Source organism: Rhinopithecus roxellana, chromosome 4 (assembly GCF_007565055.1).
Source record: "Rhinopithecus roxellana isolate Shanxi Qingling chromosome 4, ASM756505v1, whole genome shotgun sequence".
NCBI lineage: Eukaryota > Metazoa > Chordata > Mammalia > Primates > Cercopithecidae > Rhinopithecus > Rhinopithecus roxellana.
The window spans coordinates 9,721,336-9,741,550 of NC_044552.1; the positions used below are offsets into that span (position 1 = coordinate 9,721,336).

General features: G+C 38.4%; 1 protein-coding gene across 1 annotated transcript in view; it reads left to right on the top strand.

Annotated features, from left to right (window-relative positions):
* OFCC1 (orofacial cleft 1 candidate 1) overlaps positions 1-20,215 on the top strand; it is a 449,171-nt gene that overhangs the window by 52,547 nt on the left and 376,409 nt on the right. Inside the window, exon 2 of the mRNA XM_030929143.1 lies at positions 3,805-3,910. Within this exon, the coding sequence (XP_030785003.1) occupies positions 3,906-3,910 (5 nt within the window). The 5' untranslated portion in view covers positions 3,805-3,905. The remainder of the gene's footprint in view (positions 1-3,804; positions 3,911-20,215) is intronic.

Here is a 20,215-nt window from a genome sequence, read left to right on the forward strand (position 1 = left end):
TCCAAAAGGAGGGGCGGGGAGGTGGGCTGCAAGGAAAGCCAGAGATGTATCATTTATTTAAACTCTGAGTGGGGAGAGAAAGTGAGGATAAAAAGAAGAAAGGAAAAACTATCTTAGAAAGTTCTCTCAATTATCTGTGGCTTCCTATGGTGGAAACATCTTCTCTTTTCATTCAGTGGAAGTGGAGGGAAATGTGGGAATTAAGTTATATGGAGAAGAAGCAAGACTTACTCACCATCCACTGGCTGGACCAAGTCATTGGCAGAGATAATTCCCAATCGACTTTCATCCCTTACAAATTAAATTTATCTAGAAAAACTCAAAGTTATCCAAACTGACTGAAAATGCCCTTTTCTATTCTGGAAAAGATTTGAATCATCCAAAAGGAATAAAAATGCCCTTTCCTATTTTGGAAAAGATCTGAACCAACATCTAAACTAATCCCATTTGAATTTTTAAATGGTATGTATAGTAGTACGTTGGTATCTAACCAGGGACCCCAAACCTGTGCTGTCACCATAGGATAGAAAAAATGTAAACATAATAGGTTACAACAAAAATCCTTCTTTTTCACTTGGCTGCAAAAGTCTAGGCAGTTGGAATTCTTTAGTAGGCCTGCTTATACTTTTCATAATGCTGTATATAGGCAAATAGGCTAGGCATTGATCACAAAATGGACTTGTAAATGACTGTGCCTGCTGGTATAAATCAGTGCCACCCAACAAAACAGAGGAGCCAGACCATAGTGTAGTTGTTGCTTTTCTTGAATTTTCTTAATCTCTCTCTCTCTTTTTTTTTTAAATGATTCTAACTGTCAACTGGGATTATTAGACTGCATAATGATATTTTTTATGTCCAAACACATGAATAAAATTACTTTTCCCCCATGTATATTATGGTTATACATGCTTTTTGAAAGTAAATTAACATAGAAATAAATCTGTGATGTCAAGAATATGCATTAACCTGTGTGGGCCTTATAAATATGTAAAAATAGCACCTAGTGCTTTGCCTCTCTCTGGTAGTGTAATATCTTATCCTGAATCTAGAACTGGACATTTTGTATATTAGAATATACACATTCTAATTCATTCATATGTTGAAGTCCTGATCCCTCACTGTGAGGGTACTGTATTTACTCAATGCAATTTAATAGTAATTTAAGAAAATATTGTGTGTTTGGTTTTGTACCTGGTGGTCAAGGGAATACAATGAAGACTGTCATGTGGTCTTACCTCTTTGAGGCTTATCATCTTGCCTTAGAAGTGACTAATGTATTGTTGCCTGGGCTGTTGCATCAGATTCTACTTTGCCTTTATTCTTCTTCCAAATTGTTCTTCACACGTCTTCTAAAGAAATTCATCTTAGCTTTCTTCCCTCTTCCCCTCTTATTGGTAGAGAAGATCCTCATTGTCACTGCCCTTTGTGGCCCAGCACTCTGGCTACACGAGCTGTCACAGTGGCTTTCAGACTCGCAGCTCACTCATCTCCGAATGTTTGTGTGTGCTGTTCCCCCTGCCTGCTTTTCCACATCTAACTCCATCCACCTGGGAAAAGTCTTCCTCATTCCTTAAGGAATCTGCTCATGCAGCACTTGTGTTTTGCACAAGACCTTTCCTGCTGCCTGCCCTCCCTGGCAGGGCTCGATCTTCGGAGTCCTCCTCCTCCTCCTTAACTACTCTTCTCAGAGCTCTTCATGTGTTCTTTGAGTGTCTTTGGTGTGCTTGTCAGTATCCTTGACTGGCCTGAGTGCTCTTGGTGGCCAGGGTTTTTGTCTTATTCAATCTTTGTGCCACCACCACATAACACATCTGGGTAGACACTCAACAAACGTCTGCTGAATGCATAGTCCCTTCATCACCTAAAAAATGATTTTCAAACAACACTAAGTCTACGTATAGTTTTCTAGGACCACGAAGGCTAGAGGAAAACTGATTTACTCAAAATATCTAAATTGGTTCTGGCTTTGTCTTTGTCTCTTCCTGCCTTCTTTACCTTTATCTACTGACTGCTTCTCATAACAGTGAACAAATCCCATGAACCAAACCACCTCTTTCCCCAGCTTAAGCTCTATAACAGCTCCTATCATCCTTAGAATAAAATGAAGGCCTTACCTTGGCTAACAAGGCCCCCTGCAATCTTGTCCTCCCAATCCCCCCAACCTCATGCTGTCCTCTCCCCATCATAGACTGCGTTCCAGACACAGAAGCTTCTTTTGGTCCCTAGAACATGCCAGCCTCTCTTCTGCCTGGAGGTCTTCACACCTGCTGTTCCATCTGCTGAAACCCTCTTCCATTTTCCACAGGGCAGGCTTCTTATCTTTCAGGTATCAGCTTCAATGTTGCCTTTTCAAAGAGGCCTTTCCTAATCACCTCTTCCCCGTCCTTTTCTCTAGGACTACATCTGTATTTGTCCTTCAAAGCCAAATCACAAGTGATTGATTTATTTGTATTTACTTTTTTTGTTTGTTTATTCATTGTCTCTCCTTTTCTCCCATTAAACTATGAGCTCCTTGAGGACAGGGACCATGTCTGTTTTTTCCTGCTGAATTCCCCAAGGCCTACGACTGCACCAGGCACAGAGTAAATGATAAAAAATATTTCTTGAATGTCAAGTGAATAATCAATCCAAAGCAAACTTGTACAGGGCTTCCTGATATACATAGATTCTCACAACAACCAAATGAAATGCATGTGTAAAGTGCTAAAATTACTCTAGTGTTATTTTGGGCTAAATATTTCTGTCCCTTCCACCAAATTTATGTGTTGAAGCCCTGATCCCTCAGTGTGATGGTATTAAAAGTCCTTTGGGAGGTAGTTAGGGTTAGATGAGGTCACAAGAGTGGTGCCTTCATGATGGAATTAGTGCCCTTATAAGAAGGGGACGTCAGAGAGAGATGGATCTCTCTCTCTCCACACTAAGGCACCATGGAAAGGCTACATCAGCACACAGCAAGAAGGCGGCTGTCTGCAAGCCTGGAAGAGGGCCCTCACCAGAACCCAACCATGCTGGCACCTTGATCTCAAAAAATAAATATCTGTTGTATAAGCCACCCAGCCTGTGGTATTTTGCTATAGCAGCCCCAGCTGACTAAGACATGTGTTTACATGTGCAGACCTCAAGCATTTTGGCCAGTCCTTGTTTCTATGATGATTTTGATGGTTAACTTGATGGAAAATGTCTTTGATATCTTCCTTTCCTATTTCAAACTTGCAGGCATTCTCCAGCCTCTGTTGCTATGTTCTGTGTGCTCATATTCACTTCCCTCTCTTCACACAAACTGATATAACTCACCTAGCACACACAACCATCATGGATAGGGCTGAGCTCCCACTCAACCTAACACTAATGTTATGTCAAATGAGATCTTTTAGTGATATTTTAAAAGGAGAGTTTCACAAGTATCTTGGGCTGTGAAAAAGGGGTCTTTAGATCAATTTGTTGGAATAATCTGCCAATCTTTTAAATAAATATGATTAGCAAAGGGAGTATCACACATTGACCTGGATGTAGTAGCAGGAAGAATATCCTTAGGTTCTTCAGCTCTCTTTACACAAATAGGCATTATCCCAAAATGAGTAATGCTAGGAAATATGTAAATAAGTTCCAATTTACAGTTGGTTGTTCTTCCCCTTCACTCCAATTTTTGTGTATTTATCAATAACTCAGGTATTTTATTTTTAAGAACATAGTCAAATACCTCTAACCTTTCTCAGGCCATTCAAGATTAAGCAAGGTTTGGGGTACAAATGGTCTGGGTGACCACTTAACTCATGTGGCCTTTTTGCTATTAATGTTTTCCAGAAAAACAACAACAGAATCATTATGACTACTAAGAATACATTTTTAAAAATTAACATGACATCCTGGATCTTATAAGAGTCAAGCTCTTCAGGAAATAAACCATGAGGTAAGTGATTGCCCAGTGATTCCACGTTCAGCTCTCTGAGATCTACTGAGAATTAAAGATGTTTCTTAGGGCAAGCATACAGCATTATCAAAGGCTGTAGCAGCTAGAGCAGGTGAAGGAAACAAACAAAATCAAAAAGCAAAAAACCAAAACCAACTTAGACCATGTGGCATGCACCATAAACTGTGCTTTAGCTTTGCTTCCAAATGCCAGAGAACACCTGTCCACACTGGGGACCCGGCACACATTTTCTTCCTGGCGCAGCACACCAGATGCCCAGCTCTCATTAAGGAGAAGTTTGTCTGACAGTCTTTGCCTTGCTGTAATTCTCATCCCACTCTGAATTCCTCTAGCAAACATTGATTGAAAGCTCTCCATATGCCAGGCACCACACAACTCTGCAAACCTCCCTTGGATCCCACCTTTGGAGTAGGAGAGGCAAGGTACAGAGAGGGTGAGAAGGCAAGAGTATTTGTTGTTTAACCAATTTTTGATTGGAAAGACTTTCAATCAGGCATTAAATTTATCAGGCTTCTGCTGTGGGTCTGACAGGCACTGGGGATGTGAAGTGAGTTCATGTGGCCCTTGCTCTTGAAAGGTCACAGTCTGGGTATAGACTTATCTGTAGGATGTATTATTCAAGGCAAAGAGCAAAGTATAGAACAGCATGGATGCTCCCATCTGAGCAATAAAAGGGTATGTGATACATGCATGAGCACGTACATGTGCACATGCACGCACGCATATGCATTACACACTCACACACGTGCACACGCAAACGCATTGCACATGCACGCACACACGCATGTGCACACGCACGCACACACATGCATTGCACACGCACGCATATGTGGCTAAATGCCTAGACTACCTGGAAACACTGGTTGCTTTGGGGAGAACTGGTTTGTTTTCTTAGAGCACTTATCACTCTCTGAAATTGTCTTATATATTTATCAGTTTATTTATTATCTGTTTCTACAATGTCATGTGAGCACTTGCTTACAACTATAGCTCCAGTGACTACAATAGAGCTTGGTATATTTTAGGTGCTTGTAGTTAAGATTTTTTTTTTTAACGAATGAGCTGGAAATGAGACGATGTAGGGGTAAGAGTTCAGAGATGGGACAGTCTTGCTTTTGACTCTATGCCATTCTGTAACGCTTGAATATTTCAGTTTTTATTATGAAAAAAATACAATTAAGTATTTTGAAGTATATTAAGCAAAAGTAGAGACAACAGTGTAATAAACTCCCATGCACTCACTACCCCAAAACAATAAGCAACTCACAGCAGATTATGTTTCATCCATATCTCCCTCACTGCCCTTCCCCTGCCTCGAGATTGTTTTGAAACAAACGCCAGCCATCATTGTGTCTTCAAGTAGTTCAGTATGTAAACCATAACTGCAATACATTCCACACCTAAACAAACAAGCAATATTTTATGAATAGCATCAATTATTCACTGTTCAGATTTCCCTAATGAGTCTTATACTCTTCTTATAGGTTGTTTGAATTGTATTTAACAAAGTACATGTATTACTTTTCTTAGAATGTTTATTTGGGATGTTTACAATCTAGTAATCTAGTAGGGAATATGGCTCCATCCAATCATCCATCCATCCATCCATTAAATAAATGTTAAGTGCCTAGTATGTGCCAGGCATTGTTCCAGGTGCTTGTTATATGTAACTGAACAAAAAGACAGAAATCCCTGCCCTTGTGGGGCTCTAGCCCTCTAGCTGACAGAGACCACTAACAAATAACAAGGTATGTAAAGCCTTAATTATGATTCAGTAGTATGTAACATGTATGATAATGGAAAGGGCACAAACTCCTTTGATAAAAACAGTGTCATCATAAGAGATTGAAAGTATTGAGGCCCTTATTTTAGCATTTAAAACCTACGATGTGTCTGGGCGCGGTGGCTCATGCTTGTAATCCCAGCACTTTGGGAGGCTGAGACAGACAGATCACTTGAAGTCAGGAGTTCAATACCAGCCTGGCTATCATGGTGAAACCACATCTCTACTAAAAATACAAAAATTAGCTGGGCATGGTGGCGTGTGCCTGTAATCTCAGCTGCTTGGGAGGCTGAGGCAGGAGAATCACTTGAATCCAGGATCCAGGAGGTGGAAGTTGGAGTGAGCTGAGATTGCACCACCACACTCCAGCCTGGGCAACAGAGCGAGACTGCATCTCAAAAATAAATAAATAAATAAATGAATTAATTAAATTTGCAATGTTTTTGCAACACTATTCACAATAGCAAAGATATAGCATCAACCTAAATGCCCATCAATGATAGACTAGATAAAGAAAATGTGGTACATGTACACCATGGAATACTATGCTGCCATAAAAAGGAATGAGATCATGTCCTATGCAGGGACCCAGATGGTGTTGGAAGCCATTATCTTCAGCAAACTAATGCAGGAACAGAAAACCAAGCACTACATGTTCTCACTTATAAGTGGGAGCTGAATGATGAGAACTCATGGGCACATTGCTGGGAACAACACACACTGGGGCCTGTTGGAGTGAGCAGATAGGGGGAGGGAGAGCATCAGGAAGAATAGTTAATGGATGCTGGGCTGAATACCTAGGTGGTGGGATGAGCTGGGCAGTAAACCACCATGGCACACGTTTACTTATGTAACAAATCTGCACATTCTGCACATACACCCCTGAACTTAAAAGTCGGAAAAAAAAATTTGCAATGTTTAATGTTTTGATAAAACCTTGTAAACAGAATATATTGAGTTATTTAAATAACAATTAAGACCATCAAAACTTTTTTTTCCTTTAACTTTCTTACAAACACATTGACTGGGCTCTGCCATTATAAATAAAGTCATGATAGCCAGGGGTCAGGTGCTATTTGTCAGGGTTTGAGAGGTCAGACTTGGGTGTTTATGAAACAGAGCCAGTCTGATACCACATTCTGGTGTATACTCTAAATATGATGAGCATTTACACAAACCAAGCCAGTGAAGTGCACTAATGCTTCTTGAGTAGGTCTCCTTAGAGAGAGCCTTTTGTGGTTGGAATTCGAATACCACTCATCCCCAAGTCATGAAGCATCTTTGTCCTGTTATCTGGATGGTCTAGGGAAAGTAGAGTTATTGGCAGGCTCTACTAAACCTAAGAGTATTTTTGACTCATGCTTGAAACCCACATTGAAAGGTGGTATTTTAACTCCTGAAAGGAAATGTCAGCAGTCTTAAAAATATATTAAAACTGAAAAGGGCCAGTATAATGTTTTAACACTTTTATGCTGTCATTAAGACACTAGACACTAGTACAACTTAACAATTTTGGTTAAATTGAACTTAACAACAACGACAAAAAAAAAAAAAAAAAAAAAAAAAGAAGGCGGGGAGAATAGGACTATCTCTTAACAAGACATTTCAAAGACTATAGTGTAGCCTGAGTAATTTTTATGCAAGTTCCCCAAAACTTACACATCCAAATGATATTGTATCCTATGCAGTGGTTGCTTTGGAAGATATACTCTATATTCCTTCAGTGGTGCAATTGTGCAAACCTTTTCTTTTCTGTTTTTCTTTTGTTTTTGTTTTTGTTTTCCTTTTTCTTTTCTTTTCCTTTCTTCTTCTTCTTTTTTTTTTTTTTTTGAGACGGAGTCTTGTTCTATCGCCCAGGCTGGAGTGCAATGGTGTGATCTTAGCTCACTGCAACCTCCGCCTCCCAGGTTCAAGTGATTCTCCTGCCTCAGCCTCCCAAGTAGCTAGGATTACTGGTGCCCGCCACCACGCCTGGCTAATTTTTGTAGTTTCAGTAGAGACGGGGTTTCGCCATGTTGACCAGACTGGTCTCGAAGTTCTGACCTGAGGTGATCCGCCCACCTCGGCCTCCCAAAGTGCTGGGATTACTGGCTTGAGCCACCATGCCTGGCCAGACATGCTGAGTTTTTAAAATCCTACTTCATCTTCCTCCAATGTCAGTTTTCTCTCTAAATCCTGACTGTGCTCAGATTTCACTTTCCTCAAGATTCTGAATGCCTTCAAAAGAGGCCAGGAGATAATTCTGCAACGAACAAAAGATGTTAGATCTCTCTACTGAAAAGATGGTTCAAAAGTATAGGAAAAAAGTCATGATTTTCAGAAGCCTTATGGGTTCACCAAGTATGAATCATGTCAGAACAAGCTCATTCCCTTGTGCAGGATTGTATGACCTCCAGATACAGGGGGACAAGGTATGGTAGAAAGCAGCTTGGACTAGGAATTAGGAGATTGTCTTCAAATCCTTCTTCTTGCTACTTTCTAACCACATATTTGGGGCAAGTCACTTGCCTTCTATTAACCTTCTGTTGCCCCATGTATAAAACAGGGATAATATTAACTTCTAGAACAAAGTAATAAATAAATTAGTAATACCCTCCTTGTAAGGATTGGTATGAGAGTTAAAAGATGTAATACATTTTAAACAGATTAGAATACTTTCAGTCAAATAATTCAATACATGTGAGTAATCCACACACAAAGAAAAAGACTAAAAACAGACAAATGGCCATGTGTGGTGGCTCATGCCAGTAATCCCAGCACTTTGGGAGGCTTAGACAGGTGGATCACTTGAGGTCAGGAGTTCAAGACCAGCCTGGCCAACATGATGAAACACCGTCTCTACTAAAAATACAAAAAATTAGCTGGGTGTGGTGCTGCACACCTGTAGTCCCAGCTACTTGGGAGGGTGAGGCAGGAGAAATTGCTTGAACCTGGGAGATGGAGGTTGCAATGAGCCAAGATCACACCACTGCACTCCAGCCTGGGCAACACAGCAAGACTCTGTCTCAAAAAAAGAAAGAAAGAAAGAAAAAAAGCAATTTTTGGCTGGAATAATGAAGAAGTATTACCATGTCTTAAAATAAATGGCTAAAGGTACCAGGAATGTTTAGACTGAAGAAGGGAAGATCTCAGGGGTTGGCAAACAATAGCCCAGGTGCTGAATCTGGTCCACTTCCTCTTTCTGTATGGCCTGTGAGCTAAAAATGATTTTTCCTTTTTTAAATAGTTGGAAGTAAATCATACATAAAATTCAAATTTCAATGTCTATATAAGCAAAGTTTAATTGGGAACCCAGTCATCTCATTCATTTACCTATTGTCAATGACTGGCTTTTGTGTTACAACAGCAGATTTGAGTGGTTGCAATAGACACCATATGGCTGAAAACTCCAAAATATTTACTCTGACCATTCACAGAAGAAGTTTGCTGACACCTGAAATAGTCAAAAGCTGTCATGTAAAAGAGGAAATAGACCTGTTCTGTAGGCACCAGAACTTAGAACGAATGGGTAAACTAATGGGTAGATGGGTAACTAATGGGTAAAAACTATAGGATAGGTAAGTTTCACTCAATATGAAAAAGAACCTTCTAATAATCAGAATTACCAAAAGGTGGAAAGGGCTGTTTTGTAAGGAGGTGAGATCCCTGTCAACAGAAACATTTAAACTAAGCTACATGATTGCTTGAGGGGGGTATAGAAATAATTTAAGGACAAGATGATGGTTGGGCCAGAAAACTTTTCAGAACCCTTCTGAAACTCTGATTTTGCAATTCCAAGCTTTTCCCAATCTATCTCTGAAATCTCAAATAAGTACTTACAGGCAATAATTTACAACTTAGACTATTCAAATTGCTATGAGGGATAATGACCTGTGTAGGAGTTACTTGATGGATCTAATAGACTTTCACGAAAGACAAAAGTTAAACACTTGAACATTCGAATTTTCCCCATAATTTTACGCAACTTTTGGAACACAACTGAAGTCCAGTCGTAGACCCAAAGTAAAGAGCCCCAGTTTACATAAACTCTGAAGCCCTGAAACATAAAATTTCTGAGTTAGTTGATGTTTCATTAGTGCATCCATTTTTGGATGAATCATGCCCTTTGTTCTTCAGTTTCTTTTACAGTTTATGATAGGACTAACCTACTTCATGTGGAAGACTGAAACAGCCCTTCCATGGAGCATGTGCCATCCTAGAAGAAAGCTTCAGAACTTCTTAGTTGTTCTAATACTTACAGTTCACAGGCAGATCATTCAATACATCATTTTCATTATATAAGGGTCCAGTTGTGGTCTAGAAGATCGTCCTTATATTATTACAATAACTAGCATGAATGGTTGATTTAAACAGTTTTTCTTTATTCATATTTTTCCTTCCTTATATGCTTTAATTTTTTAATGTTAAGATTAAGATTGACTTTTAACAAGGTCAAGAGTTCAGTTGACCGCCAGATATTGGGTTAATTTATGTAGCATTTTATAGATAAAATCATTTGTCCAACAAGTAATTTATATGCTAGAAAAAACAGATTTGATGTGAAGCTAACTGTAAGTGACTTAATCATAAATGATTAAGCCATATAATTCTGTTCTTAGTGGTTTTATAGAGAGTAGTTTTAAATAAATATATTAGTCTATGTGTAAAGCAAATGATTTTAAGACATGTTTTCCTTTATAGAAGCCAGCAAACTATGGTCTGTGGATCAAATATGACCTGTTGCCTGTTTCTCAAGTAAAGTTTTATTGCAACATGGCCATGTGCAGTCATTTACATATTGTCTATGACTACTGTCACACTACAATGGCAGAGTTGAGTAGCTGCTACAGTAACTGCATGGTTTGCAAATCCAATCTTAAAATATTTACTCTCTGACCCTTTAGAGACTTTGTTCATCCCTGCTTTAAGCTAAAGATAGCAACCTGCGCAGATAAAAAGTGTGAAAAGAATGAAGAACTATTAAAAAAAAAATAACCTGCAGATTATGGAGCAATATATTTTTGTTGACTACAGATCCGCAAAGATTTTCAGCTGAGCTGGAAAGCCTATTGAGCTTTAAATGGCTATCCTTACAGCAGAGTAGATTTTTTTGTGATGGTTAGTAGCATGTATTCTGAATAGTGAAGAATGACATGTAGAATTCAACTTGTGATTCATCAAAAGAATTTCGTATGTATTCATTAAAATAAAAACAAAACCCAACCTCTGAAAAAACATATTTTCACATTCAATTGTATTCACTTTTTTGAGCAGGCAGTCAAAATAATTTTGCCTGTGTTTTCATTTTTGATGTTCATGGATTTATCATGCAGACGTTTACATTTGACTTTGTCCTTTACAAATACATTTTGAATAAAATGCTTATGTGAAAAGGATTGAAAATGGAATCTACCAAGAATATTTCCTTACTTTAGCTTTCTACCCATGTTCCCCCACATTTTTTGTTCAGTTGCAGTAAGTACCATTTGCTCTTGAAAATTAATTTGCTAATCTTAGATGCCAACAAGTCAATTTCTCAAATGTTTCATGTTTAATTTGTCCTAAAGCTACCCATTCCTGATAAAATCTGAGCTTTAAAAGATTGAGTGGGTATATGGTCTGAAATAGTGAGCAAATTAATACAGCATTTGCTTCTGGGGTCTTTTATGGAAAATGATGCTTAGTAGGCTGCTAGACCAAATGGAATGATGTATTAATCAGTTTCTTCCAAGTCTACTTCTTTGTTATCCATATTAGGACTGAAGTACCATTTAAACTTTGGGAGGAGTTTCAACCAGTTCCCTGCATAGATGGTAACCATATTTTCTGAACCAAAGATTGGGATGTTTGTTTACCCTGAAGATGTTTTGGCACATAGTCTGATACTGGGTCAGAATATTTAAAACCATGTATGCAATGGGAAATGCCCTACATACTTTTCTTAAACCACATTTTTCTTAAGTTGACCCTACGACCGAAATATTCTGGGAATGCATTTGCTTCTCTATAATAAATTAGCTGAGATGCTCCTTTTCATTCATTTGTTGGATGAACAGAGTGACTTTTATTTCATTTAAATAAGCATCATTCTATTGCCTAGCATGATTAATGTAAAATGCAGAAACTATTGAGTGGTATAATTAATATAATTAAAGTAATGCTGGTAGATCCTTTTCTTTTGGATCGTTACTGTTCTAAAAAGTGCAACTATAATGCAGAGAGTTCACCATCGTGGTATGATGGAGCCTGTGGGCAGGAGGCCAGCTAGTCTTCCACAAGAGAGATAATTAAGAGACAATGGTACAGAAATGCATGTTGTAGCGTGCATGAATGCTCCTGTGTGTTGACCTTACAGCTCCAAGCAACTCAGAGAATGGCTTGGTTTTCAAAATGACAATTCCTCCCAGATTCTAGAGGGAGGGGTGGATACGATTATTCAGGTTTGCACAATTTCAAAAAGGTAAAACACCTAGTTTGGGGAACAGTGCCCTCTCCTTGGAGACCTGCTGGGATACTAAAATTTCAGGTGCGTCAAAAATGCAGGACACAGAGAGGAATTTGAAACGCTTCCAGAAGGAAGCAATTTATATTTTTCTGCAACACTTTTCAATAACAGAAAGGCAAACAGTGAGTGGAGAGAAAGGAAATGGGAGATCCCCTAACTGGAAGCTGTACAGTTCACCTAGAAGATAGGCTGGGCTTACTCTTCCAGTGGGAAGGAACCTCTTTGCAGTAAGCATCTCAGTCATTAAAGACCTTTTATCCAAAGGTAAGGAAGAATTGAGGAGTATGAGGTGAGGTTGGCAACATTTGAAATATTTGAAGTATCTTGCTATTGAAAGTCGAGAAGTGGGGACTTATTCAAGAAATTTATAGCAATGTGACAACTGTAAGAATCTCCTTGGTCATAAAAACTTGGATGAGGTACGGTTAGGAAGTTTTGAAAGACACCCCAAACTCAGTGAACCAAATAATAATGCCTTGTTAAAAATAACTGTGAGAACCCACACTTTTCCCCCAAGAGTATCGTCAACCATCTGGAGCATTGAGTTGAGTGCAGTCTGTGTGTACACATGTGTGTGTCTAAGCAATAACTAAACCAGTCTTTTTGTCTGTGCAGATTTTTCTGGGATCAGTTAAATGGAAATAAATAACATTTCATGTGTAGAACCTCCCCGTGTGTGCTTCTTTCTCAAAATATTGATTTTCTTTTATTCCAGTGGAAAGGGAGACCCATGAGGAATAGGAAGAGGAGGGCACTGTTTCTTTATGAATACTAATAAGGAAATCAAGAGAGACAGTGGCACTTCAAGTTTCATCTCTCCATTTCCTAGAGGCGCAAACCCTGCCAGTTGTCACCTTGGTGTATTCAGTGCCTTTTGAAGCACTAGACTCCTCCAGAGAGAATGTCAGCCCCAGCCCTGGGCAGTTTTGACAAACAGAGTATATATTGATACATGATAAAGTATGCTAGAAATCACCCCAGCGCTAAAGGCTACTATAGTTTTAATATCATCATTTGAATTAACAAGCATTCTGTGGAGAAATAATGAGCTTTCATTATTCAGAACATCATCCTTACCCGGGGAACTCAGAAACCATTAGCTCTTGAGAACTTAATGAAAAGATGATAAAGAATGTTTTAGATAAAAGTTTGAACTGGCACACTTGATAACTGAGGTAAAATATTAATGTTTGCCTGGATGATGGATCAGGGTTGTTGAGCTTGGCTCGTCAAAGCGACGGTTACCAAGTGTGTGGTCAGCTCATGAGTGTGCAGGAGCCAGACTAGCCCAGTGGACGGTGGGAGCTGTCAGTCTCTGGCGTCTGTGCTTCTGAGAAGGCTGCCGAGCTCATAGCACGGCCAGGTCCCTTTTAGACTTACAGACAAGAAGGAGTGGAGGTAGACAGGAAAAAGAGGGAATGCAGAAAAATCAAGTGTGATCAACAGGTATTGATGTACACGTTCAGAACTGGCACCTCAAATCACTTTCATAGTCTCTCATGTAAAACACAAAAACAAAATGCTTGAATTTATCTGGTTAATTGTGTTTTTCTTGTCTTAGCCTGGTCAGTGGACTTGGAAATTGTCAGTTAGCATTCTGGTTTTTAATTTTATATGATAAAATTGCATCGTGGCGGAAAAGGAAACAAAAGAGAAATAAAAGTAAAAAGATGACACCTTTAAGGCTTGGGTGCCAACATCAACCACTTGGAAACTAATAGATGAAACTTGAGCACATGCAGACGTAGAATAAAAGTCATGCTTATCGTAAACATTTGAAAAATACAAACAGTAGAAGACAGCAAAATATCACTCTCAGTCCCACTATACAAAGAGAAACTCTGCCAGCCCTTTGGTATATTTATTTCCAGCCCTTTTTCAGTGTGTCTGTTACTTGTGTGGCAATGATCACATGGCATATGCAGAATGATATATGTTGTCACTTTTTAGAGCATTTTCATGATTCTAAAACTAATACACGATGATTGCCTAAAATTGGAAGATATTGGAGATAAACTTGGATGTCCATGAGAGTCGCCCTGGAGAGCTTATTAAAAAGCAGTCTCCTGGACCCCACCTCAGACTGACTGCATTAAATCCAGCAGAGGGGCAGTCTCTGGGGTCAGACTGTCTGGGTTAGAATCTTGATTCCATCACTTAACAGTATGTAGCCTTGAGCAAATTAATTCACCTCTTTATGCTGCAGTTCTCTCAGGTGTAAATTAAGGATAAAAAGAGTACACACCTCAGGGCTGTTATAAGGATTAAATGGCATAATGCTCATACAGCACATAGAATATTGGTTGACACATAGTGTGAAATCAAACGTTAGTGATGATGATGATTAATATTATTATTGTAACTCTTATCCTCAGTTACAACAAGCTCCCCAGATGCTTCTAATGGACCATGAGGATTATGGCGTGTCTTTTGTCTCTTTTCCTATACATTTAAGAATATGATTAGGTTGGTAGTGGTGTGAAGATGATGGACTGGTGTTCCATGTCTTTCCCAACATTTGTCTGGTATGCATTCCTGTACATTTCCCAGAATTCCTTTTGTCTGAGGTTCTGAGTATAATTTAGGTTCCAAAAAGCAGATGAATTAGATGCACTCATGAATGATTTGGAAGGTGGAAGGGAGGCAGAGACTGTAGCTGCTTGATTTTCTTAGTAAGCAGAAACAGGTAGAAACTTGGTTTTTCTGCTATGACACCTGTGAACGTCTCAACAGTTGTTGAACTGTGGAGTGTAGAGAGGGGACCTGTTTTTCTGGTACAGATTATAGCAGCCTTCTTGATTGGGGTGATGTTGGTAAGGTTCAGGAGGTGGCGGCTTTCCTATTTGGCAAGCAGCTTCCAAATGACAAAAGAAGCTCCATGGGTGACTGAATTTCGTGACTTTGGGAGCCATTCTTGAAATCTAACCTAGAGGCTCTTTCCTCAGCCTGCCTAACAATCCAATAACTCATTTCAAACTTGTAATAAACTAGCTTCAGCTAAACTAGCTAGAGTGGATTTTGTTCTTTGCAACATAAATCTGACAAATATCATTGCATATAATGTTTTAAAAACATATTTAGATAGAAATATTCTCCAGTCTTGGAAGAAGAGAAGAGGTGGGGATTTGTGTCAAGTGAAATATATCATAGGGCACTTTATTGATCTTTGCTAATTATTTAAAACCACACTTAGATTTCTCAATGTACATTTCAAAGATGCAGAAAAAAAATCAAAAACCAAGAAACTTGGCAATGAAAATGGCCTTTATGTTGGTTTCAGCAGTTCTCTATTGTGGAGGGCAAAAAGAGCACTTTTTGTATCAGCCCTGTGAAAAGTCTGGCCATTGTTAGTAAATGTTGGCACAGAACAGCATTATTTCTTGTTTTAAGTGTTCCTCAAAGAAGTCAAGTATTTAGAACAGTAAATTAAGGATGTGGCCCAAGAAGCATTTCTGATGCTGGAAAATTAACAGCATCAGAAGCAGAAAAGGAACATTTGGGCAAGGGACTGTAGAGAAAAGCTCTGTTCCTCGCTGTCCAATCGATTTGAAAACAACATTCTTGGGTAATGATTTTTCTGGCGTCTTTGAAATGTATATTGAAAAAGCCAAGTTATGCTTTTGTTTAATTAGTAAAGACCAATAAACTTCTCTATGATAGAAGGTTCTTTCTGTTGCTTTCCTCCCATCAAATAACACTTGGCTGGGTATAAATTCAAGGGTTTTGTTTATTTTTTTCTGTCTCAAAATTCTGTAAACAATGTTCCACTGTGTTCTGGCATTTAGGGCTGAAGGCAATAAATCCGAAGACAAGCTTACTTTTATTCCATTGCAGAAGATGGTTCTGCCTTACATCCATTTAGAAAATGTAACTGAAAAATAAAACAAAACACAACAAACTGGTGCAGGCATTTGAGAAGACCTGCTGAGGTGCATTGCATCCTGGGAGGTGTAGTCTTTGCAAAGTACAGTGCATTCTGGGAAATGGAGTTTTTCATGTGCTCATAGTCTCAGAATGGACTGTACTTCGGTGGAGGCCAGGGTGGCAGGGGCGAGCGGGAGGAGATGGGGGATGGAGGGGAGAATAAGATTCTATTTCCTACTGAAAAGATTCGTCTTTTTATGACAATGAAAAAAGCCCAGAAAAATACCAGCAGGAGGCTTATAAGAAAAATATTGCACAATTAGGGGAAAAGATCATCATCTTGAAATCTCAGAGACAGATTATTACCTATTTCAGACAACAAAAGAAAATTAGAAAATGTTTGGCATTCTCAATTCATACTATGGCTGGATCTTGGTTCTCAAGTAAGATTAGATAAAGGAGAAGTGATTTAGCTCCCGACTACCTTTGCGGGGGTGGGTGGGGCAGTGCTACACCTGATACGAAACATAGGCAAGTTATTGATTGTTTATTCTCAAAAGGATTCCACTATTCTTATAATGAGGCATTTTATTCCAGCTTTTAGGAATCTATTGTCCATTGAATTTAGATTTCAATATTGTTATGGGCCGAATTGTGTCCCCCCAAAATTCATGTGTTGAAGTCCTAACTCCCAGAACGTCAGAGTGTGACTGTGCGGATGCTCCTCAACTTATGATAGGGTTATGTCCTAACAATCCCATCATAAGTTGAAAACGTCATTAAGTCAAAAATGCATTTAATACTCCTAATGCACCTAACTTACTGAACATCGTAACTTAGCCTAGCTTACTTTAAACTTGCTCAGAATACTTACGGTGGTCTACAGTTGGACAAAAACATGCAGTCAGTCCAAAGTCTATTTTATAATAAAGTGTTGACTGTCTCAAGTAGTTTATTGAATACTGTACTAAAAGTGAAAAACTTTTCACTTTTTTCGGTTGTATGGGTACCCGAAGTATGGTTTCTACTGAACTGGTATTGCTTTTGCACCATAGTAAAATTTTAAGTTTTTGAACTATTGTAAATTGGGGACTGTTTGTATTTGGAGATAGATGGGACTTTTAAGAGGTAATTAAGGTTCAGTTAGGTCATACGGGTGGGTCTTAATCCAATCCGACTGGTGTTCTAATAAGAAGAGGAGATTAAGGCACAGATGCGCACAGAGGAAAAACTTTGTGTGGATACAGTGAGAAGATGGCCGTCTATAAACCAACGGGAGAGGCCTTACAGGAAGCCAACCCTGCCAGCACCTTGATCTCCAACTTTCAGCCTCTAGATTTGCGAGAAAATAAACTTACGTTGTTTAAGCCACCTGATCTACGGTATTTTGTTATGACAACCCTAGTAAACTAATACAAACACTATTTCAAATACGGTCTTTTAATTTGTTTTCCCATCTTTATGTTAATGGGAAGCTGGGAAAGTCCTTGTTAGGGGTTGTGAGGCAGATGCCATTTTTATTTTTAAGTTATGAAGTATTAAAAAAAATTAAGAATAATACAGTGAACACCAAAGTACTGGCCACCCAGCTTAAAAAAACAAAACAAAAAACATTATAGGTGCAGTTAAAGCCCCCACACTCTTACCCTGTTCCGTTCCCTCCCAAGCTGAGATCACTAGTTTCCTGAATTTAATGTCTATCATTCCCATACATATCATTATATATTTATACTCTATGTTTGCATTAATAAGCAATTCATGGTGCTCTTTTGCATATATTTAAAACTTCATGAAAATATTATTGAACTGTATTTGTCTTTCCAACTTGCTTTTTGCTTTTAGTGCTATGTTCTGGGGATTTATTCATGCTGAAAAAATATAGATAGATATAGACATCTAGTTTGCATGTTTTAATTATTTTTATTTATGAATACATCACAGTTTGTTTACACATTTTATCCTTGATGGAGCATGTGTAACATATTTTCAGTTTTATATTATTTAGAAATAAATAATGCTGTGAACATTCTTAAAGAGATCTTCTTGAGCATGTGGACAGGAGTTTCTTCAGGTTTGGAGTTGCTGAGGCATAGGTTGTGAGTAGTTTCAAATATGATACTTATGTATATACTCCCAAATTTTCTCCAAATTGATTGTACCAGTTTATACTTCCATCAGCTGTGTTACTTCATATACTTGCCAAAATAATGTGTTGTCAGAATTGGAAAACTTTAATGAATGTTGATGGGTATGAAATCTCATGGTTTTTATTTGCATCTCTGTATTTTCAGGTTAAGTTTTTTTGTTTTTGTTTTTGTTTTTTGAGACAGAGCCTTGCTCTGTTGCCCAGGCTGGAGTGCAGTGGTGTGATCTCAGATCACTGCAAACTTGGCCTCCCATGCTCAAGTGATTCTTGTGCCTCAGCCTCCGGAGTAGCTGGGATTACAGGCCTATGCCACCACACCCGGCTAATTTTTGTGTTTTTAGCAGAGATGGGGTTTTGCCATGTTGTCCGGGCTGTCCTCAAGAGATCCACCTGCCTTAGCCTCCCAAATTGCTGGGATTATAGGTGTGAACCACTGTGCCCAGCCAGAGGTTGAACATATTTTAAAATGTTTTGGAGTATTTGAATTTTCTCTTTCATCGATTCTGAGTTCACATACTTTGCCATTTTTCTATTGGGCTGCTTCTCTTTTTCTTATTGATTTGTGGGAGTTCTTTATATATTCTAGATATGAAACCATTGGGTTTGTATGTATCTTCATCCTGGTTTATTGTTTCTCTTTTCATTCATCTTTTGATGCATAGAACTTTTGTTTCCCTAGTGCTGTTAAGTAGGCTATCCTGTAGAGTGATTTAAATTCTGAGCAAAGCTGTTTTTTTCACTTGGAAAACTTTTATTTTCTGGTATATAAGTTGGCAGGTGCTTTAAAACAAACTCATTGTTGTCTTGGTTGTCTTAATATGTAGATGATTGTAAGTTCCGGCTAATAACTACAGTAAGCATAATTTATCCATAAGAAAATTATTTGTAAAGATTACATTTATGTCTTTAATATAAACTTTAATAATTTTGTATTAATCCTCTTATTGTTTTAAAGAACAATTGCATTTCTTTTGTGGGTTAAACACTTTGTTATCTGGCTATGACCAGACTCACTTGATTTTCTATGATGTCAATTTTTATTTACTCATTTGTTTAACTAATACTTACAATGAATAAGGCTGAGGATTCATTTGAATATAAAATACATTACAGTTCACAATGATATTTTAAAAAGGTTAACAATTAATTAGTTAATATATGTAAATTAATAGCAGTTCTTATTTTCTCATATTAGATCCAGCAGTATATTTAGTTTGCATTGTTTCTTTCTCGTCAAAAAAAACTTACTTTTTAAGAGCTTTTAAGTTTACTGCAAAGTTGAGAGGAAGGTACAGAGATTTTGTGCATGCCCCCTGCCCACCCCATGCACACAGCTCCCCATTATCATCATCCCCCACCAGAGTGGCACATTTGTTACAATTGAACCCACACTGACACATCATTATCACCCAGAGTCCACAGTTTACATTAGAGTTCACTCTTGGTGGTGTACATTCTATGGGTGTGACCAAATGTGTGATGACATTAAACCACCATTACAGGACCACACAGAGTAGTTTCACTGCCCTAAAAATCCTCTGTGCCCTGCCTATTCATCCCTCCTTTCCTCCTAACTTCTGGCAACCACTGATCTCTTTACTGCCTCCAGGGTTTTACCTTTTCCAGAATGTCAGAGTTGGAATCATACGGTATGCAGCTTTTCCAGGTTGGCTTCTTCTACTTACAATATGCATGTGAATTTCCTCCTTGTTTTTTCCTGTCTTGATAGCTCCTTTGTTTTCAGTGCTGAATAATATTCCCTTGTCTGGATGTGCCACAGTTTGTTTATCAATTCGCTTGCTGGAGAACATCTTGGTTGCTTCCAAATGTTGACAGTTATGGATAAAGCTGCTATAGATGTCAGTCTGCTGGTTTTTGTATAAGTGTAAGTTTTCCACATTCTTTCTTTAGCCATTTAGTGAAATATAAAGAGATGTGTATCTTATTATTAAGCTTCCTTACAGACTACATTTCAGTTATTATCCAATCTGCTGTTGTCAGACGGAC